Genomic DNA, 24,098 nt, shown 5'->3' with positions numbered 1-24,098 from the left:
TCCTTATAGTGCCATTTCCCAGGAAAAATTGCTTAACCAGCTTGTTACTATTTAACAATTTCCAGCATGCAAGAGCAATATTTCAACACCTCTAGCAAAAACCTTAAATGAGGTTTGCAAAAAATGCCTAGCCCTTCTTTAAAAATTTGGTTAAATAAGTGACATGAAGACAAGGATTCATGTTGCATTTGCCTTGAACAAAGAACAGAAATCCAATGTTGAGCAATAAAAAAAGATAGTTCTGTAATACTTGCGCAATACACCCTATGCATCAGAGCTGCCTTTCTGACACCCCACCCATAATTATGAATAGTTTGCATCATTACATATTTATTATATCAGCAATATATTATGTACATTGTTGAATATAATAAACTGACTTGTGAAATCTTTTCATGATATTTATAGTCAATTAAGCAATACTTTGTTGTAATTTTGTTCACAATGGTATCACACCTTTTTCATTTTTTACAACCATCTTCGGCTTAAACAATAAAAATTATTGTCCATTCATTGCTTCATCATGCACATTATTTAATTCTTGCTAATTTCTTACACTTCAATATATTGGCAACCTCCCACATGTGTATGTGTGCACATGTGAATTTTCTCTCTTGAAAATGAGAAACCTCACAAAATGTATTTAAAAACTGAGCAAGTCAAAATGAAATATTTGAGACAGTGACCAACATAAAGGTGGGGTTGGTCATTTAAAGGATGCTTCAAAAATTAAAAATGCTATAAAATGCTTCTGAAAATCTAGAAAATATAAACAATATACTATAAAGCAGGGCTTTGTCAACCAGTGGTATGGGTACCACCTGTGGTACATTTCCACCTGGCAGGTAGTACGTGACCATCCTAGAAAAATGGTAGTGGGGGAGGAGAATGAGCTGAACCGGTGGTAGCACCGCACAAGCCTGAGCGAGAGATGGCTGGAGCTGCAGGGCTGTCAGGGCTCAGCGGAAGAGCCAGGATCAGTGCCAGGCTCCAGCTGGAGCTCGGTGCCGATCCTGGCACTTCTGCTGAGCCCAAAAGAAGCACCAATCAGCTGGAATGTTGCAGCATCTCCAGGGTCTTGTGATTTACATTCAGATGCTTGGCAACTGATTCATATTTATGACAGTCACAGTGTCACAGGGTCATGTGAAGTGACCAAAACCTGCTGCAACCACCCAGCAGACATTCTTGCTCGGCTGTGGCTTGGGGGGGGCACTTTTTTCAGTGCCATTGTAACTTCGAACAGCCACTAAGCAAACTGTTGTAAGTCGAGGACTACCTGTACTTCATCACTTTTTTCCTTTTTTTTTTGATCATCAGGTTTTTGACACCTTGCTAGGTGACTGGTGGTACTCAGATGTTGCCATATCCTAAAAGTGGTACAATGGATGAAAAAGTTGAAAAGCCCTGCTATAAAGTAAAAACAATGAAAAGCATATCTTAAAAACGAGAATCTAAAAGAAGTGGTAGGAGCATTACATGGTTACAGGAGAGCATAAAAGGTATGTGGAAAACTGGATCTACCAAGTAACAAAGCACTTTAATAACATGGTAAACTAAGTGCTCAAGAAATCTAGTTTATAGCACAGGTCATCATCAGATGAATTTTGAGTGCTGCTGCACAGAGCCTTGAGGCAGGATTGGTATCCAGAAGTAACAGGGTGATATAAAATTGGTCAATAAATCCTGGGTATTTGTACCAAAGTTGTAAGCAAGAATTCTTTATCAAAAAATCCCTCTTCACATTACATTTTTTAAAAACACAAATAAAAATGCTGTACAGCTTGGCTTGTGGGAGTACCATTAAATTACCTTGATCTGGTGAATAAAAAAGAATATCAGTTTGAACATGACATGCAAATTTAGGAGTCCATCTCCACCGCACAGCACATGTTGCATCAGCCTCAATGCAAACATCCTTCCAGAGGGATTCTGAAATAATCTCAAGACTATGCTTCTTTCATCTGGGAGATGCTGCAAGGAACTGGCATCAAAGCTAGTTCTTGGGAGACTTGATGTTCTGGTGGCATTCGGTATCTGACCTTTTTCCAGAAGGAACTATTTGCAGAAGAAGAGTCTTTCTTTGTGATGTCCCCTTTCCATCTGATAGCTCCCTGCTTTTGCTTGATGTATCTAATGGACTCTGGCATGTGGCTGTAATCCTTTATGTTACTCATTTCGATCAGGATAGTTTTCATTCCATCGGGTATAAGAGCGTGATACACGGCTATATTCTGCTCAGGAGCCTCTTCTGAGATGGAAAACCCAGGTACTAGAATCATTATCAGCCTCCTGCTTTGCCCAATGGTTTCATCAACAACGTTGACTAATGCTATAAATCACCACAGATAAAGATTGCATCAGATGTTAATACCCACAAACATATTCTCTTCTTTTGGATACACATGGATTTTAAAGGACACAATAATGGGCCAAAAACAAAGCCTAGAATTAAGATAATTTCTATAATACTGGTGCCTGAAATTTAGCCTTCTTAAAAAATATAAAACAGAAAATTAATCACTGAATGCTTTCATGTGCTTTAACTAGGCACTATAAAAATGAATACATCTCACACTCCTTGTTATGTAGTTCAACAGTAGGCACATAAGGTAGTTGTTTGTGTAAGTGTATGTCCTCGACTCACAACAGTTCATTTAGTAACCATTCAAAGTTAAAATGGCACTGAAAAACGTGACTGTTTTTCACACTTATGACCAATGCAGGATTTTATATATATAGATCTGTAGATATAAAAGTAGACTAAGGCAGGGTTTATTATTGTTATTTTCTCTACTCAGAAATGCATGTACAAATTTATTGTAAAGGAAAAATAGTTATATTAGCACTTCACCCACAATTTAGTTTAGTATCTAGTTTTATAGTAATAAGAATGGATTATTTTATTATTAGATAAGATTCTACTGTAAAAATGGCTTAAAGATTATATTAAAAATAATTTCTCAATTGTAAACTTAACTTTTTCATCCTGCTTTCAAATATTAGTTCACTAAAATAGGATCTTAATTGTAGAGAACTTTATGTTCCTTAAGTAAAAAAAAAGAAATTAAGAATATCAAGGGCTATTTTTTCTGTTTATTATTATGTGCATATGTTTTTGTTGTTTTATATATGTTTACTTTGTATGTCACTATGGTTATTTAATATTTATATAAACAAATAACATAAAATTTACCCATTTTTAGTAGCAGAAATGTTCCTTCTTTAATCATTCTGCCCATCCCCTTTAAAAAAAAATCTGCCTTTGTTTTCATACGGTATGAAATGCTGAATGAATTGAAAAAGACTTTAAGATTTTGGACTACCTAATTATTTCCATAGACCACTTGCCAATTTGTATAGTAGCTGTGAGATGGGCAGTCTCGAAATTCAATACATAAATAAAATAAATAGTAAATGAGGAACATCAGACTGAAAGTTACATTTTACCTTTTCCTGGCAAATCATCCCTGCCGGGTATAAAGAGACTGTACCCACACTGTTTTTCCAGAACATCAGGAAGTACTTTCAGTACAAAGTCAACTTGGCTGCTGAGTTTTGGATATAACACATATGCATCATAGATTTTTCCATCTGAAACTGACAATGTAAGACAAAACTGCTTCAGAAATTATTAACAACCTCCATCCCCAATACATGAAACAGCTCTAAGTAGGATTTATTCCAGAACAAACTATGTCTGGTTTTATATTGGATGATTGATGAATGTAACAAATGGGCATCTATATCAGTGTTTCTCAAGTATGGCAATTTTAAGATGTGTAGACTTTAATTTCCAAGACTCTCAAGTTTAAGCTGAGAAATACTGGGAGTTGAAGTCTAATGTCTTAAACATGTCAATGCTCAGAGCTTGAATGGTGCATAGAAATGAATTACAAAGAAATAGCAATTCCTATAACATTTTAAATAACCGTTATATACAAAATGTTAAATTGCAATTACCAGTTCTTCAGCTGCTATTGGTCTTCACATGCATTGAGTTCTTCCTAACCTAGGATATCATAATGCATTACCTAGTATAGGTTTGCATCCAAGCAGTGTGGCCTTTTGTAAATGACAGGTGGAAATGTTGTCAATGCAGGGATTTTTTTTAAGTGCTGTCCAAGATTTTTTAGTATGATACCCAATGTCCCAATGATCATTGATTATCATCAGCATCTTCATTATTAAAAAGATTTCAGAATTTAGAACTTGCCCTGTCATCTTTCCTATCTTCAGAAATTAAGGCTATTAACCTTGTTTAACCACAATTATTTATTTGTCAGCATTTTTTTTCAGTCCAAGGAATTTTCATTTGAGGTACAAATTAACAGCTTAAAGCTACCCTACTTTGGTCATATTACAACAAAGACCTAGTCTCTGGAATAATGTGGACGGACTCAGGTATAGCAATTATGAATCCCTATTGGAAGATCTGAATGACCAGGCTGGGGTCAGATCGTCATGGAGAAAAACTATCTATATGATATCTAAGAGTCAATACTGACTTGATGACATGTAATAAAGCAATACGATTATACAGTGTTACCTTTTTTATGAAGAAAAGAGCGACATGATTTCCGATACCAAAGGACAATTTCAATCTTGAAGAAGATGCAGATTAATACAGGTATAACCAGTAGTAATGTCAACAAAACAAAAGCTGTATGGTTTTTGGCTAAATCAGAAAAAAATCATATTAAATGAGTATTCCATGAAATGGTTAGAATAATGATTAGCACCTTGAAATCATTGAGCCAAATTTGTCTTTCCTCAGGAAGTATTATTGCCTTGATTTCTAGTTCAAAGAAGATTAGATAAAAATCATGTGTGGTATGTTAAGGAAAGTAATTGTGGTATGGGCCAACCAGGAAATATATTTGTATCAAAGGGCTAATCCAGATTCAGTTTTCACCAATTTAAAGTCATTAAATATTAGGATTCTATATGGCCTTAAATTACACCGGACACAAAATCAGCAGTGTTTTACACAGAGGAAATATCACCCGCTTCTACTCTGCTAGTGCCTTTGATGGTACATAGATCTAATCTATGAAAGGAACAAGGGAACTTTGGCATCGTATTCCATCACTCTTTGAATGACAGTCACTGGCATTCGTTCAGCTCCTTTAAGATCTTATTACAGGTAGTCCTTGACTTAAAACAGTTCATTTAGTGACTGTTTGAAGTTACAACGGCACTGAAAAAAGTTACTTATGACCATTTTTCACAATTATGACCATTGCAGCATCCCCAGGGTCACATGCTCAAAATTGGCAAATGGATCATATTTATGACAGTTGAAGTGGATTATATGATCCCCTTTTGCGATCTTCTGACAAGCAAAGTCACTGGGGAAGCCAGATTCACTTAAAAATTGTGTGATTAACTTAATAACTGCAGTGATTCACTTAACAACTGTGGCAAGAAAGGTTGCAAAATGGGGGAAAATTCACTTAACAACTGTCTCACGTAGCAACAGAAATTTTGGACTCAGTTGTGTTCATAAGTCGAGGGCTACCTGTAACTTAGAAGACTTTCCATTTTTATCCCTGCATTGGTTTCAAGTGTTTATTATATTCTATGTGGTAAAATTGCAGCAGGCTAAATGAAAAAAGGAAACACGTTTTAAGCCTTTGGGTGTAATCCAAGCAATTTAAGTACAACTGGAAATGAATAAAATTCCCTAAGGTTGAAATTCTATGCATACCAGAACACATTTTATAACAAACTGTGTGGCTTGCTTTCCAATAAATGCACAGAATGTCTCCATTTCATTCTATTTCTCACTTCCATATTCAATATTTCAGAGGCTGAAATACTGCAGCAAAATTTCATTATTTGTACAGTTATATCTTTTCCCTTTCTTCTGTTCTAGATTTGCTTTCTTTACAGTAAGACACATTTAGAAATCAAATATAAAATGGCATACTTGGACGCTGTATTTTGATGTATGCCGCAACTTCCCCTGCATGGCAAATAAAGTGCTGATCATAATCTTCATTTTTCAACTCTGTAATGTTCAGAGACACTGTAAAAATCTCTCTTCCTTCCTTTGGAATACTTGTTCTGTATTAAAATTAGAAGTTCAGATTTAAGTTAGGCAATAAAGAATTGTCGTGTATTTATTCAGCATAAAGATTCAGGTTCAAAATCTCAATGCTTTATGCCAGAAAGATTAGCTACTGTATATCATCTACTCTTTGGACTGTTTCACATTTGCCAAGAATTGATATCATATAGTGCTATGCCATATACAGTGCCCAAATTGCTTATGTCTTATGTCATTAATTGCAAAAAAGTTGTGTCTGAATTTCATTATTGATACAGTAGACAGGGATTATATAAATACATCAAAATATTCAATAGTAATAGTGGTGAATATCTGTAGCTCAGATATAGGATGAGGGTGAAGGTTTGTTCTCTGAGCTTGTGGGTTGGTTTCCAAACATTTTGTTGCCAGGCTAGGTAACATCCTCAGAAGAATTTGGGCATGGGTCCCCAATCCCCAGAACACTACTGGTCCGCGGCATGCCAATAACCGGTCTGCACAAACCAGCAAACCAGCAAAGCCCCATCCATGAGACGCAGGCAGCACACAAAACTAGGCACCCTCTGGTCCGCAGAAAAAACCTCTCTCCACGGAACCGGTCCCTGGTGCCCAAAAGGTTGGGGACCTCTGATTTAGGGAATGTCAGTGTCAGTGTTCCTCTGTTTATAAGGGCTTCAGGTGTGGGCGTTTTAATGCTACCAACCACCAGACTCGTGAGTTCATGGAAGCCTGGTACTCCACAAGAAATTCCATCAACAGACACATCTATCTACAACCAGCCTATGAACCCTCAGAATCCAATTCAACCACAAAGCCAATCAGAGACAACACCGACTTTCAACCAACCCACTCAAGCCCCCTCCCTCCAACAGCAGTTCACCTCCCAATAACCATGACCTGATGTAACCTCTCCATCACAAGACTCATCACAAGATGCTCACTTGAAACACCCACCCCTATAACAGAAGAACACTGGCACTGACATCCCGTAAACTCTGAAGATGGTAGCTAATCTGGTAATGAAACGTTCGGAAACCAACCCACAAGCTTGGAGAACGAACCTTCACCCTCATATTCAATAGTCTACAATACAAAATATTCTGAAATAATCAATCATTTGTGTGGTTTGTCAAAGTTGTTGAAGTTTATCTTTGCAGCAGTTAATTAGTGTATGAGAATTAAATCTATTACAAAAGGAAAACAATTTGTGCTTAATTTATGCATTAAAATATATATCATACTTACTGATTTCCTTCTTGAATTCTACCTTTAAATAGATCATCAACTAGTGTATTATTGACTCTCCAAGATATAGCAATTAAAGTGTCTTTGAAACTTGATACATTACACTCTGTAAAGACATTGGATCCTAAAAATCGATATAAGAAAATAGTAATTTTTAAAAATAAATATATTTATAAGTAAATAAATTTATATCTGTGTAATATAATGATACATATCATTTTTTCTTCTCACTCCTCTGTATGCCACTGCATCACTGAGATTAAAATGTGTACAGACTGAAAATGATTTACATGTTTTTATTGTAATAATAACAATAACAATAATAATAATAATAATAAAAATGGCAGAGAACTTACCAATATGAGCTTCAATAGTATTGTTTATGGGGTACAGAATCTCAGATCTTTTCCTCTCTTTTTTTTCTGACAGGAAAAAAAACATATATAACTCTTTATGTCATAAATTCAAACATATGCAAAGTTCACATATTTAGCATTCATTTAGGCCAAAATTTTGTTATGTAAGTTTTAGAATATCAAAACACATTACAAAGATTCTCTTAGATGTACTGTACATAAACCCACATATAGCTTGGTATATATGAATTCAATATCTGTAACATTTTTATTCCAAGAAACATCCCAGTGGCTTTCATACAGTTACATAAAAAATATTTTTTTAAAAAAACATATCACATAGCAAAAGGAACAGAGAAGGAAGAAAAGGCAAAAGACATTCAGGCCCCAGAAATCAATTTTAAATACTATTCAGATGAATATTGCGACTACAATGCTTATGAAAATGATTCATATGATGACTTCCGGTGGCTGTGCGGCGCCGGAGACAGCCTTCCCGGGCTGCCCGCGGCTCAGCTGAGTAATTTTCACCCGAAACAGCGCCGATCAGCTGTTCGGGTGAATTTGAAGCCCCCTCCTCGGGAGAAGAGGAGGGGGTGAGGCCCCAGGTAGGGGTCGAGTTCTCCGGGGCCGCCTGAGCTTGTAGCTTGGGCGGCTGAAGGATTGAACTCCCCCGTAGCCTGGGTCGCTCCCAGCTGGTCAGCGTCTCTGCTCCGGATTTCTTGGAGCAGAGCCAGGCGTTTGCGACCACCCCTGCCTGAAGGAAGGACTATGGAATAAAAGGAGCAGGCAGAGCGGTACAAGAGGAAAAGGTGAAGAGGATTATTATATTTTACTCTCGAGCTCGATGGGCTTTTTAAACTTAAAGTGAAAGTGCGTCACAAGTGAAAGTAGAAGATGGCGGCTAAACCTCCCCCAAAAACTCTTCGGAGTGGTGGAACTTCTCCGGTGCAACAATCATCATTGCAGGCGTTGCGTCCTCCTGATGTATTGACACCGAAGGATTTACAAGATGCTCTTGAAAAACATGCCCAGGTAATTCTGGAATCAATGGGTGATAAATTTGCACAGATGGAGGAGAAATTGGAGAAATTGGAGGAGAGAATGGAAGAGAGGATGGAACAGAAGTTTAGTGTGTTGAAGGTAGACATTTTGTCTTCAGTGCATAAAGTGGCTGAATGTGTGGAAGATCTGGATGAAAAAGTGGAAGATTTGACTCAAAAGAATGCCATATTAGAAGCAAAAGTATTGGAGAATGAAGATTTAAGAGACAAAATGGACAGAGAATTGAGTCTTGCTCAATATTACCAGATGCAGTTTGCTGTTAGAATCAGAGGCTTAAAAGAGAATATTAAGGAAGATCTAAAGCAGCTGATTTCTGAGGCTCTGGAAGTGGTATTGAATCAGCCAGCATCTGAAATAAAGGGAGGCATGGATAAAGTGTTTCGTGTGAATTCATGGATTGCTAGACAGAGAAAGCTGCCTAGAGATGTGGTGGTTTATTTTGCAAAGAGGGAAATTAGAGATGAAGTTATACAAGCTGCCTATGATTCTAAAGTTGTGATTGCTGATCAAGAAGTTTTGGTTCTAAAAGAAATTCCTCCAAAGATTTTAAGGAGAAGGAAGGATTTTACATTTCTTGTGCAAGAGCTCAAGCAACGAGATATAAGGTTCAGATGGGAGATCCCAGTTGGGTTGATGGTGATGCATGAAGGTAAAAGGTACCGTCTGGTTACTGTGATGCAGGCGCGTGATTTTTACAATAACGTTTTAAAAGCAACCCCATTATCACTTCTGGAAGCTGCAAAGAGATCTGGAGAAGGAGAACATCAAGAGGCTGAAGATGGACAGACAGAGGAGAATGGTGCTGGAGGAGATCAAGCTACAACTTCTTTGGATGATCCTAGAGAGCAGAGGGTGACGCGTGCTGCTTTAAAACGATCAAAAAAAAATAAAAGAACAAGATCAGCAGAAGTCTATGGAACTTCCACAACGTACTTACAGCCAAGCAGTGGGAGGAGCACGGCCTAAAAAAGACAGTCCTATCAAAGCAGTGCTTCAAGAGCTTTGGGATGATATGCATGACAACTAAATTTTTAACTTGGAACGTTAATGGACTAAACTCACCACAGAAGAGGAAGAAAGTTTTTCAATATTTAAAACAATTCAAGCTAGATGTTATATGTTTGCAAGAAACGCATATTAGGGTTGTGGATCAAAAGTATTTATCGAACTCAAGGTTGGGTACGCAATTTGTTGCTTCTGCACTGAATAAGAAAAATGGAGTGGTTGTTTATGTTAAAAGTGCTTTAACAGCAGACTTAATTGAAGCAGATAAGCATGGAAGATACGTTATGATAGAGCTGCTGCTAGAAGGTAAAAAGACGCTTTTAGTTGGATTATATGCTCCTAATCAACAACAAGCTGATTTCTTTAGCTTACTTCATACAAAGCTTACCCAGTTGGATTATAAATCTTTTATTTTTATGGGGGATTGGAATGGTGTTTTTGGATGTACAGATGGACAAGGCTGGAGCTTTTAAGCGCGTCCCAAGTCATGCTAGACTGCCTAAATCCTTTTTTGAAATGAAGGATGACTTGGAACTGCGAGATATTTGGCGCGAGAGACATTTGCAGGAAAAGGATTATACTTTTTTTTCTGACAGACATCAATCTTTTTCTAGGATCGATTTTATTTTGTTGACTAATGATTTTTTTAAGGACTAAGAAGGTGAAGATTTGTGCAAGAACTATTTCTGATCACAGCCCAGTTTGGCTAGAGATTGATAAGGAGAATAGAGATAGGCGCTCGTGGCGCGTAAATGAGAATTTGTTTAGAAATCAGAGAAATGTGGAAGAATGCAAACAGCGGATGAAGGATTTTTTTGAAATGAATATGAATAAGGGCACCTCTATGGACATGGTTTGGGATGCTAGTAAGGCCTATATGAGAGGGGTGTTGATATATATGAATAATAAACATAGACGTGCTGTGGAAGCTAGGAGGAAAGAACTGGAGAATGAAATAAAGGAAAAAGAAAAGGCTTTGATTTTGAATTCAGAGGATGTGAAGATTAAGGAGGCTATTAAACTGTTAAGAGGACAATTTGATAAATTAATGGCTGACCAAGTGGCAACCAATTTGCGGTTTGCCAGGCATAATACCTTTTGCAACGCCAACAAACCAGGTAGATGGTTAGCTTATAGATTGAGGAAAAAGCAAAGGGCTTCTAATATAGATAAAATTGAGCATAAAGAAAGGGTTGTGTTTCAACAGGACCTTATCAAGGATGCTTTTGTGGATTTTTATTCTAAATTATATGCTAAGGAGAAGATTAATGAAAAAGACATTGATATATATTTGGAGAATGCTAGCATCCCGGTTCTTACGCAAGTACAAAAAGAGGGGATTAATCAATTAATTACAGAAGAAGAAATTTTCACAGCAATTAAGGAATTGAAGATGGATAAAGCACCAGGTACGGATGGTTTGTCTGCGGCTTATTATAAAAATTTACAATTAGAGATGATGAAACCGTTAAAGGAACTGTTCCAGACAATCCAGAGGGGGGGAAAGGTGCCACCGTCTTGGAGAACAGCTTTTATTTCCTTGATTCCGAAGGAAGACCAAGATGCTACTCAAGTTAAAAATTATAGACCGATATCGCTTTTAAATACAGATTACAAGATATTTGCTAAGGTGTTGGCTAATAGACTGATGAGGGTTCTACAACAGGTGATTCATGGGGACCAAACGGGGTTTATTAGTGGTAGGCAAATGAAAAATAATGTGAGGCATATAGTTGATGTGTTAGAGTTTTTGGAAAGGAACAACCAGATCCCTGCGGCGCTAATCTTTCTAGATGCTGAAAAAGCTTTTGATCAATTGAATTGGCAATTTTTGATGAAAGTTTTAGATAAAATGGATTTTGGGGAAAATTTTTTACAACCGATTAGGGCATTATATCAAAAACAAACTGCCCGAATTATAGTTAATAATAGTCTGACAGAAGTATGTAATATTGAGAAGGGCACAAGGCAAGGGTGTCCGTTATCGCCCTTGTTATTTGTGTTAACATTAGAGATATTATTGGTTAAAATACGGAATTCGGAAAAAATTAAGGGTATACAAATTAGAGATCAGGATTATAGATTGAGAGCATTCGCAGATGATCTGGTTGTTACAGTGACCCAGCCAGAGAACTCTGTTGTGGACCTGATGGAGATAATAACACAATACGGGAAGGTTTCTGGATTTAAAGTTAATATACAGAAAACCAAAATTCTGGCCAAAAATATGACAGTTTCGCAAAAGGCTCTCTTAGAAGGATTAACTGGATTTGAGATTGTTAAAAGGGTTAAATATTTGGGGGTGCTTTTGTCGCCCTCTAATACAAAGTTATATAAAAATAATTATGAAAAACTGTGGGGGAATATCCAAAAAGAATTGGACAGTTGGGAAAAATTGCAATTGTCCTTGTTGGGACGGATCGCAGCAGTGAAAATGAACGTCCTGCCTAAATTTCTATTTTTATTTCAAATGATACCGATTCTTAAGAAAGATTCTAATTTGGAGGAATGGCAGCGAGGTATTAATAAATTTGTTTGGGCAGGGAAAAGGCCACGAGTTAAACTTAAGATTATGCAGGATACTCGTGAGAGAGGTGGTCTTAAAATGCCCAATCTTAAACTATACTATGAAGCTGCTGCATTAGTAGGAATAAGTGATTGGATTAATTTGACACAAGAGAGATTATTAAATCTTGAAGGCCACGATTTGTTGTTTGGCTGGCATGCATATTTGTTATATGACAAGAAGGTAGACAATGTGTTTAGAGTGCATATTCTAAGACAGGCATTGTTGAGAGTTTGGAAGAAGTATAGACATAAGCTAGATTGTAAAATACCACTGTGGGCAATTCCAAAACACGCAATAGAAAATATACATGCTGGTTTCAAACATGATGTGACTACGTACAAGGAGATTCTGAGCTTGGAAAGAAATGTTTGGAGTTTGAAATCATATAGCCTCTTGCGAGAAGAGAAGGTTGTTCAAAATTGGTTTCAATATACTCAGCTACGGGCCAGGTGGAAAGAAGACCAGAAAATTGGTTTTACAATGACTGATGAAAATTTGATAAAGCAAATTAGAAATCAGGGTCCAGCACATATCAAACGGATATATCTTGCATTGATAGAAATTGACTCAGAAACAGAGCTTGTTAAAGATTGTATGATTAAATGGGCCCAAAATATCCAAGAAGTTGTTACAATGGATACGTGGGAAAGGATTTGGGTGAGGAACGTAAAATTTACACAAGCTCAAAATCTAAGAGAGAATTTTTATAAAATGTTTTATAGATGGCATTTAGATCCTAAAAAGCTTGCAAGTATGTATCCGAATTATCAGCCTAAATGTTGGAGGTGCGGTGACGAAGACGCAACATATTTTCACATATGGTGGACTTGTAAAAAGGTTAAGGCTTTTTGGATAAAAGTCTGGTGGAATATGCAGAAGATTTTTAAACAGAGGATAAAGTTTTGTCCGCAACTTTTTTTGTTGGGAATAATTACAGATGCAACGGTTGTGGACACTAAGTTGATGTTGAATTTAATTACGGCAGCAAGACTCTTAATAGGTCAGTATTGGAAGAAGGAGGAACTGCCGACTATAGAAGAATGGACTTTAAAGGTTTCTGACCTGGCAGAGATGGCAAAGATATCGGCCTATTTGAAAGATCATTCGCAAGAACGCTATATTATGGAGTGGAGAAAATGGATTGAGTATATCCAGAACAAATATGGGACTAAAAAGTTTCATGTAGCATTTGAATAAGTCTTTCCTTCTTTTCTCTTTTTTTTTTCTTTTTTCTCTTTTTTTATATATTTTATATTAATAGTGTTTGTAGTTATCCTATATGAGCTAGAGAGTGATAGATTTTAGAATTTACGGTTGTTAACATATGGTTGTTTATGATTCTTTTTTTTTTTGTTTTTTATACCTTGTACTTAGCTCTGGGAAGTCGGGGGGGGGAGGGGGGGAGGGGTAAGGAGGGAGGGATAGGGGAGGGGTAGGGGGGTTTGTTAAAGATAAAATGTATGATAAAACTTTTCAATAAAAAAAAGAAAAAAGAAAATGATTCATATGACAACTTTGGAATTTCAGCAAGTACTGTATCTCACTGTCATTTACTGAAGAAGCCCATCTTTTTCCAGATTTAAAAAATCAGCCTTATTGCAACTTTCCTGCAATTCTTGTGAAGAAATCTTTAAAAAGAGAAACTACTTTATTGATTAGCAAAGAGGGGATGTGCTTCTGTGAGGTCCAAACTAATGGCAATACAATGGAGCAGGTGGCAAAAGAAACATAGCAATGCAAACTCTGCCTCTACCCTATTGAACTTGCACTTGATGTCACAATGGAAGTAGGAAATGGTGAAAATGGCATTGTGCCATCCTAATGTCACATTGTTGTCACTGTGGTTAGGAAGAGATGCCTATGGCCTAAAGCAATTCTTATGAATCATTTTGGTGTGTGAACAGCTTGGATGCAGCTCAGGAATATCATGGTGGATTTAGTCTTTTAACAAGGCTGATTTAATAGCCATCACTACTTTCTTTCCCTTTGAGCTGAGGTAGCACAGTGGTTAGAATGCAGTACTAAGTATGTTTGGAACATGGAACTATTGTTTGCATTGTTGATAATTTACACACACACACACAAACAAACACAACACACATTGTGTATATGGTGTATATAAACTCTCTCTCTCTCTGTGTATAGATATATAGATATAATTACATGGTCACCCATCTCAAAACAATGATGTTGGGTGGCATAGAAAAATTAAAACCAAATTTTACAAACAATAATCCAGGATGCCTAATTGTTGTAAGTCCCAATCATAAATCAGAGCAACAGCAGGTAACACTTATGATACAGCTTGATTTATCTAAATTCATTGTTATCTCAAAGATTATAAAAAGAACCAAGTAATTTTTATTTAAAGAATGTTCATGCTGCCACGGCAATTGAACTTCTAATACTTTAAGTTGGAATTTAAAAAAGGATTAAATTGTTGTAAACCATATTTAATTTTGAATTCTCTCCTGCAATTGCATTCATTATATACATTAACACTGATTAAAAGGATATTTGGAATATTAAATGTTGTTTGAGATTATGTGTATAATAACAATGGCACAACATGTGTGCCAATTGCTAGATAGATGAATATATAACATGATCATTTTGAAGACTGCATTAAATCGCTTTTGAAGTATGGTAAAATAAATATAAGTAAGCAGACAGAAAAAAGAGTGGAAAACATTAGTTGCCCAGATAATATAAGAGCAAATTACAATAACACAAATACTTACCTAATAATGTCACCAAAATACTATTAGAAAAATTGTATTTATTTCCCCTAAAAGTATAGGTGCCTTTGCATACATATTTTCCCCCATCATCTGTTTTTATATCTTTCATAATAAGATGGTTTCTGAAGAACTCAAATCGTTCTCCTTGTATTGGCTGACATTCCTAAATATAACAAAGTAAAACATTTTAATAACAAAAAAGGGGGAAATGGTCCTTAAATTGTAGCATACTTCAATAGGCCTGCTAATCACACCCACATATACTAATCAATATGTAAATTTGATTACTCTGTGTATATGTACCTCCACATACATATACTCAGCTGTTCTTTTTTCATGGTCTGGGTTAATGGACATCCAGATAATAACAGTGGCAAGTGGAGCCTTTCCTCAGCTCTTGATGATTAACTGATTGTGTCTCTACCTAGAACAGGAAATGTGCTAATAACCTCAAGATTTGGTTTCTAAAATGTATTATTAGTAGGGTAACCACAGAAGGTTGTCAGAAATTGCAGCTGGTCAAGAAGGCAGCAGCAAAGGTAACAAGTGGCATTGGAAGACCTTTATGTTGAAACAACAATATCAAATGCCACTTGCAAGGTGTTTTGCTTTAAGGGGGCATCCAAAGTCAAATGAGAGAGAGAGAGAGAGATGGCTTTTTATGATAGGAATCATACATACTATGAAATGTTACTATTACTGGTGTTGAGGCTAGCACATTCCTTTTTACAGCTTAGGAAAGGGCTTAAAACAGTTTAGTTGGGACTTTTAGAGTGCTAGAAGCTGAAGTGTTTTAACATATCATCTGAGATTTTATATATTATGTATTCTTGTAAGACGGACAGAGCAATTTGAATGATAGCATATAAATGTACTACATACATTTATCAACCTGATTTATCCTCTCTCTCTCTCTCTCTCTCTCTCTCTCTGTGTGTGTGTGTGTGTGTGTAGAGTATCGTAGACAATTGCAAGAATATCTCAGAGAATTGATTTGATTTTGAACAAAGAGGCATGTAATTTTCATTTTTCTTTTTTATTATTCTCAATATTTGTATTTTTGGAGAACTTTTGTTTCTAGCTTTCCTGTTAGCAACTCTTTGACTTAGAATATACAGTAAGTGGTCCACAGACGTTGAAAGATCACAGCAGAGGCAATTCAACCTGAAGGAATTAGTCTTTAAGTTCAGTGGGCAATGAATCATAATTTCACCTGCTGTTAACTTCTTCAAAGCTCCTGCCTGCCACTGTGCTAATACAGTATTACACAGGAGAAGCAACACATGGGATCTCGTAATTGTTAATATTCATTTAACACTCAGTTAAAAAAATTACAGAAGGAGGAATTTTAAAAGATCTGTACCTTATACCAATGGATAGAGGGATAATCTACTTCCTGTCCAAACTCATTCACTTGATGACACACAATCCTGGTTGGCGCTCTTGGAAACAAATTTTGCTTAAGGTAGTATTCTTTGTTAAAACAAAGACTAGCGCTGTTATTGAGAACTGCAATTGGGATGCTGTACTTATAACATCTTTTTGAATTCCTATAATTAAACATTAAAATGTTAAAATTATTTTTGGTACAGTACAATTCTATTTTCTGTCAAAACTTTGTCTTTTATTTTCTTATACATTATTGCCACCATGTACAAAACTATTAACCTAGGCAACTATTGAATCATCCTTTAGTCCAAGTCTGAGGTTAAAATCATTCCCATTTATTTCTTGCCTGGGAATGGAAGTTTATCTGTGTTCTGAGGATCTTCTGATTCAGGGATCAGAGGCATAGTTCCGCTTTTCTTTAAGGTTTGGATGTTAAAACAGAGTGTAACCCTCAACCTAATCCTAACCCTTAATAGAAAGAGCTTACAATATATGTGTGGCTCATTTTGTTCCTTGTATGTTTTCTAGTAGCTCTTAGGCAAACAGGTAGTCCTCAACCTACAACCATTTGTTTAGTGACCAAAGTTATAATGGCACTGAAAAAAGTGACTTATGACCGGTTTTCACACAACGATTGTAGCATTCCCAGTCACATGATCAAAATCTGGGTGCTTGGCAACTGGCATATTTTTATGATAGTTGCGGTGTCCCAGGGTCATGTGATCTCCATTTGTAACCTTTCCAGCCGGATTCCAACAAGTAAAGTCAATGGAGGAAGCCAGATTTGCTTAATGACCCCATGATTCACTTAACACCTGCAATGATTTGGTTCACAACTATGGAAAAAAGGTCACAAAATGGGGCAAAACTCACTTAACAACTGTCTTGCTTAGCAATGGAATTTTGGGGCTCAATCGTGGTCATAAGTCGAGGACTATCTGTATTAAGCAGTATTAGTCAAGAGCTCAGGTACATCTGAAAACTCTTGCGACTGTGAATGTAGAGGCACGGATTCTTCCCATCTCATCAGCTACTGACCACAATGGGGAAGTAGAGTGTAGGAAGAAAGTTAAGGATTTATTCCATCTTTGGCATTAACTTCATTTGCAGTTGCCTAACAGACTGCTATTTCTGGGTCACTTCCTTCCACCTTCTCAAGTTCCCATGCACAAAACACATCAACCTACAACAAGAACAAGAATGGGGGGCGGGTTCAAGAAAATTTATTTAGTCAAAAGCAGCATAGACTTAGAAGAGTGGTTACGCCATTTTAAAGAAAGTTTGATGGTAGCATGAAACATAGCATTGATATCCCAAATGTCATCTCCCAAAAACTTCTTAGTTTGATATTATAACATTTCCGTGCTAGTGCACAATGCCCTCCCATCAAGAAAGGAACATCTGGCAAGGGTATATTTCAAATTCTCAGTAAACTAAGAGTCATGGTGGCTCAGTGATTAGAATGGAGTATTGCAGGCTAATTCTGCCAACTGCCAGCAGTTTGATCCTGATAGGCTTAAGGTTGACTCAGCCTTCCATCCTTCCAAGTGGCTAAATGAGGACCCAGGTTGTTGGGGACGATATGCTGACTCTGTAAACTGCTTAGAAAGAGCTGTAAAGCACTATGAAGCGGTATATAAGTCTAAGTGCTATTGCTAAACTATTGTCCCCTGTAGAAATTGCTGTCAACAATCCTGAGGGCTTTATATCCAACAATAAAATGATATGAAACATCATTGGCCTATAGAAAGTGCTGGGACTGCTGAAAAAAAATTCTATAGAAAAGCATCTTTTACCTACAGGAAGCTATGGCTTTTCTGTTCTTTATGTGATCAATTGTTTTCCTAATTTTGGCCCTCCAATAAAGGAGCCATCAACAGATTGATGGAATTAGTTATGATCTATCACACAGTCAAGTGCCTGATTCACACTGTACACTACAGACTAAAGCAGACCAATTAAAATAGAGCTGGCACCATTTCCATCCACCAGTTAACTGATAATCTCCAAGAGCCTTCAATCATAAACCAATCCCACAAAATTCAAATTCCACACAATTATAAATACTGCAAGGTGATCCCCACTTCTCAATCCTTGCTCTGAGGAAGCCTTTCCAGAATGTAAAGTGGCACTTCTGCACAAAAAACCCTGGTATATATCTTTGGTATATATCTTGCTAAGCTTGGATAACCCCAACTACAGTTTAAATTTCCAATGATGTATCAGAATGCAACCACCCCCTCCACTCCCAGAACCAATAAATGCAATTCCTTACCTTATAATACATTGATACAATCCTGAATCTTGAGCTATGGCAGGGATAAACCAGAGGCTGTTTTCCTGTTGGAATACTCTTGAAGGAGGCTGTGTAATTAAAGGCATGTCATTTCCATTCATGTACCAATTCAGGGTAGAGTTTGGAAATCTGTCCAATGGGCAATCAAGCCTAAAAGGATTGTTTTCTTCAAACACCTTCTGCTTTCCAATATCTTCCTGGACAACACATTTCTCTACATGGAGTGGGGGGATGGAAATCATTGTTTTAAACTATACATACACTAAATCCACTGTTTACAAAAAAAAAACCTCTTCAGCAAAATCAAATCCAATTGATTTGGTCACTTTGGTAGGAGATCCTAAGCATGTCTTGTCAAGTCTGCTGCAGCCCTTGAGCTAAACAAACTCATACTTAATTTTCCAAGCTGATACTTTTTGGGGGAATTTTGTAGTACTCTTGTTTTGCAAATTATTGACGTACAAGTTTAGCTACTTAGTATGGATATTCATAAGCAAGTCACATTTCTTTCAATAGAGCTTTCTCTCAGGGAGGTTGTGATAGGACTGTAGCCTTCATCTTATTTCGCTTATGACTGAAGCTTGCAGTTTCCATCATTTATAGCTTGCAACATAAATTAAGAAAGTCCACTGAGGAAAACCTTTGTATACCCTTAACCTCCACACAGTCACCTTTGCTTGCCCAACATTTAGGATGGAGCAGCAGAAAATCTTATCCAGATCAGGGCTTTTACAAAAAGAAACTTCCTCAATTTAATTTGCCTGGGATCCATGCTGTTAAGCTTTTCCATTTTTCTCAAAAATCTTAATAAAACACTTCAATATCTCAGGCATGAAAAAAGTGCTGCAATGAATGTGCTTATACAGGTAGTCCTCGACTTACAACAGTTCATTTAGTTACAATGGAATGGGAAAAAGTGACTTACAACCATTTTTCACGCCTACAACCATTGCAGCATCTCCATGGTCATGCGATCAAAATTCAGATGCTTGGCAACTGACGCATTTTTATGACATTTGCAGGCCAAGCGATCACCTTTTGCAATCTTCTGACAAGCAAAGTCAATAGGGAAGCCAGATTCACTTAACAACCGTGTTACTAATTTAACAATTGCAATGATTCACTGTGGCTAGAAAGGTCATAAAAAGGGACAAAATTCACTTAACAAGTATTTCACTTAACGACAGAAATTTTGGGCTGTTGTGGTCATGAATCGAGGACTACCTGTAATCACAATCGTAATTCTGCCACAAAACCTCCGCATAGAAAGATTACTTCACTGTTATGACTCCTTTGTGGCCCACGGTATATTAGAACTGTGCAAAAAGAATAGATGAAGCCAGCATTACAAAACAAACTACAATATGATCTAAACACAAATCTAAAGTTACCTTTCTCTTCATGAAATAGCATATCAGAAATTCACTTTGGAATTGATTCTATTAGCTAGACCTGTGTTTTCAAACTTGGCAATTTTAAAATGTGTGGAATTCAACTACCACGCTGGCTGGAGGATTTTAGGAGTTAAAGTCCCTGTATTATAAATTGTCATGTTTGAGAAACACTGAGATAAACTCTTTAATAAACCCCTGCTTACAAAAATAGCATAGCTTATTTTACACCTATTTTATACAACTGTACCAGATTTGTAATTCAAATCAATTTTAAAATAAAAGTAAAAGCTTACATCTAATAACCAGGGTAATTATCACAAATACAATCGCTCCTTTTTTTCTGAATGAACATTCTCTCTCACTGAGTATTTGAAAAAGCTGTTTACAAGGAACTCACCTGATTTGAATACACAGATAAATGAGAGGACTAGAACACAATAATCAGCTAAAGCAGGTTTCATGTTTTACTGCACAAAAAGGAAAGAAGCAAAAGACTCAATACATTCAAGCCATAGCTCATACTTTTCTCTTTTCAATTCTTATCATTTACAAGAAACCTTGCTGTTTCTTCATTTTCCCCTCCAGTCTTCCCACACATATACACATCCCCCCCCAAAATGCCAGTATAGTACTGTACAATAAAACAGAATTAAATAAAACATCTCTGGATAATTTACTTTGTCAGGGAACTTAAATGTTTTTTTAGTATTTTTTCCTTTTATTGAATTTATTCAAGATTTCAAAAAAATAAAAAGAAATTAAAAAGATCAAGAAAAAAGATATAAATTAAAGACCACTAATACATGATAAATAAAATTAAACAGAAGTAAAATAGAGGAGGAAAAAAGACTCCCTCCTCAAATTTAAAAACCAGAATATTGCCAGTAGTAAATAAATTGAATACGCATGGGTGTGGATGTGCACATGCATGTGTGTTAGTAGTAATTAGTTTACAAAAAAGTACTTTCTAATAGTATCTTGCTATTAACTACAAAAAAATAATTTCAATATATTACTTTATTGTTGAGCTATCAACATGAAATCCATGCCAAAGAAAACCTATCACACTAAAACATTATCTAGGGGGGGAAAAGTGACATGAAAGAATCTTGGAATCAGCCATTAGTTATCTGTCCCCCAAACAGCCATCTCAAGATCTTCCTAGGCAAAATTGTATTTTATGAAAGTACATGGAATTTTAATTCAGCTACTGTTATAATTTGGCTGATGATTAAAGACAGTTACAGCTTATTATTAATTTATTTATTTATTTTATTACATTTATTTATAATATTGCCAGTAGTAAATAAATTGAATATGCATGGGTGTGGATGTGCACATGCATGTGTGTTAGTAATAATTAGTTTACAAAAAAGTACTTTCTAATAGTATCTTGCTATTAACTACAAATATACTAGCTGCCCAACTCCAATATCTTTACTATCTGTTCAAAAGTAAGTCAATTCAAAACATTTACTCTCTCCGTTAATTAACTAAAATGTTGCCGTTTTGAATTTATAATACTCTTTTATTATCTGTTATTTTATGTTCAGGTAATATAACAAACCAGCATTCTATATTAGTGTCTAGTTTCATTTAAAACTAAAATATTGTCTACTTGCTGAAAGTTATTAGTCACAGAGGGTTTATAGACAGTGCCAAATCTTCTGTATTCCTAAAATATGCACTACTACTGGTAAAATGTACAATACTCCTAAAATGAACTGGACATATTTCTACAATTTGTACAAATTGTCTAGAAAATTGGAATATTATGTCCCTATTCAGACATCAGTTAAAAACAAAGATTAACATGAAGTCTATTTAAATAAAAACCTATGAACTTAAAAATATTCAAAAATATCTAATTATGCAATTATTTTGGCAAAATATACAATCCCATTACTGTATAAGAAAATCTATTTGTTTCAAAAGTAACTCTAAGCTTGTAAGCCGCCCTGAGTCTTCGGAGAAGGGCGGGATATAAATGGAATTAAAATAAATAAATAAATAAAATAAATATATGTTCAATGGGATTTATATAGATACAGCACAATAGGATTGTAGCCTATTGTGAAAGCTATTTTCTAAATACTGTGGTTTATTATGCTGTCGTTTGATAGATAACGTTAAGTGATAATATTAAAATCTACTAACCTGAGAAGAAAGGAAGCCACCAAATAGGTTTTTAAAAATCGTGGCTATTTATGGTGAAATTCCATGGTCTTTTTCCCCCCCGGAAATGCTGATAACTTGACGTAAAACTTCTATATGGAAATGCAAGAGGACAGGTAATACTTTGAAACAACAGTCCGCAATGCTTGTTTCCGACTGCCCTCTGATTTGCATAATTCTTTATCTCTGTAAAAAGAGCTTTTCGGAGACACAGAAATCTAGATTTGCTGCTGGCAAACTTTCCCTCCGGAAGGAAGCTCTCAAAACCAGCATCCGTCAGGAAAGGGGTAGAAACCTAGAAGAGGGACCGCGGAACAGCTGCTTCTTTTCCTATTAAACCCGGCTCCACCAGTTTCCCTGGTAAAGAAGGCTCAGCGCACGGACAAATTCCGTGTTGCGGAAACAGAAAAAAAAAGTTTTCGCTAAATCTCCCTCTTTCCCCCCCCCCCTTTCTCTGTATCTTCTGTCTGTCTATCTATCTATCCTCTTGAAAGCGCCCTCAGTACGTTTTCAGAAGATTGGAAGTTTCATATCTGATGAGTGCCGGAACATGAAATGGGCCGCATATAAATTTAAACAAATAAACAATTGTTTGAAGGACCCCACCCACGACCCCTCGATTCCCAGCCCCAAGTATTTCAGACACACGTCCTGAACAAGAACAATCTTAAGGTACCATGAAGATGGATAAATAGATAAGGATTCCCTCAAGTGGAACTTAGCTGCAAATTCCATGGGCATTATTTCCACTCTGATTTTCAGGTAACACAAAGGAAGTATTTTGCCATTGCCTCCTTCTTGGGCAGTTTCTCGACTTCCACTGGGTGGTTTTCTGGTGGTCTCCCATCCAAACGGCAATCGGCACCGACCTTCCGGATTTTGAGCAGCCTGCCAAGATCGGCCCAGTGCGCCTCCTCGAGCGGTATGAACGCGAGCGCTTGACTAGGAGCTGGCTAGGTTTGCGTGACTTGGCTGTAATGCACCAAGAAGGAAGCAATAAGACATGTGTGGGTGACATGTCATGATTCAACCTTTCGACTAAGAGATAAATAACCCTGCTATCTCTCTCTGGCAGCAGTAACTGGAGTCAAGGACCCACCAGGAGGACTGGAAAGTGGGCCGGGCCGGAAGGTGGGGGTGGAAGACAGGAATGAAAAGGAATCTCAGTCTTGCTCTCAATGCCGGAGCCGGAACACTTGAGAGCACCGAGAAATAGCAATAAGAAAGCAAAAGGTCGTTTTGCCCAACATTTGAGATGGGAGGGGGAGGATTTTCGTGAGCCACCTAATGTTGCGGAAGACGTTTTTCTGAATTCTTTGATGGGAAATTGCGCCATATTGCGCACACAGAAATTGCTGTTGCAACCTCGGGTAATATACACTTGCGCTCCAAGGTCGAAGAACTTCCGCGGCTCCTCTTTGCAGCGGCTAGCCCCGCCTCCGCCCGGCCTAGAGCAGCGGCCCAGAAGCGGCGGCGAAAGGAGGCCCGCCAGTCGCGGCTTTGGCGGGAACGAATAAATCGACTCCACTTGGAAGCGCACCTTCCTTGCGATCAAGTCAAACCCTGGGCAAAGCTTCAGTTGGCGCGCAGTAGAAATTACGCGCGCAAAACGGGAGGGAAAAGGGTAAAATTTTACTTAACCCAAGGCGGTATTTAGAGAAAGGTGTCGCCGTCGATAACATCGCAGGAGCCCTACCGGACTATTTCGCTTAAATAACGCATATTATTCCGAAATATTGTAGGCAGTTTCGTTCCGTGCTAGCTATTCCGCACATCCGTTGATAAAGAAAGTGGAGCGTAGCCAGAAGTTC

General features: G+C 36.9%; 1 protein-coding gene across 3 annotated transcripts; it reads right to left on the bottom strand.

Annotated features, from left to right (window-relative positions):
- Positions 1–513: 513 nt before the first annotated feature.
- On the bottom strand, positions 514–23,351 carry LOC308667673 (interleukin-1 receptor-like 2). 3 transcript variants are annotated; one of them, XM_081327070.1, is made up of 12 exons: positions 22,270–23,351; positions 20,510–20,579; positions 19,943–20,034; positions 18,698–18,932; positions 16,397–16,583; positions 15,034–15,196; positions 7,654–7,719; positions 7,298–7,421; positions 5,933–6,069; positions 4,550–4,678; positions 3,451–3,600; positions 514–2,332 (listed from the first exon to the last, which is right to left on the bottom strand). In XM_081327070.1, the coding sequence occupies exons 3-12, from the start codon at positions 19,980–19,982 to the stop codon at positions 1,950–1,952; spliced, it is 1,614 nt and encodes a 537-aa protein (XP_081183196.1). In that variant the 5' UTR covers positions 19,983–20,034; positions 20,510–20,579; positions 22,270–23,351; the 3' UTR covers positions 514–1,949. The 3 variants fall into 3 exon arrangements, with proteins under 3 accessions (XP_081183196.1, XP_081183195.1, XP_081183194.1); XM_081327069.1 differs by lacking the exon at positions 19,943–20,034 and having other exon boundaries at positions 22,270–22,379; positions 22,964–23,351; XM_081327068.1 differs by lacking the exon at positions 19,943–20,034.
- Positions 23,352–24,098: the final 747 nt, after the last annotated feature.

This window comes from Vipera berus (assembly GCF_964194415.1).
Source record: "Vipera berus genome assembly, chromosome: 4".
Lineage (NCBI taxonomy): Eukaryota > Metazoa > Chordata > Lepidosauria > Squamata > Viperidae > Vipera > Vipera berus.
The sequence above is the reverse complement of the archived record's forward strand: the minus strand, read 5'-3'. Positions and strand labels throughout refer to the sequence as shown.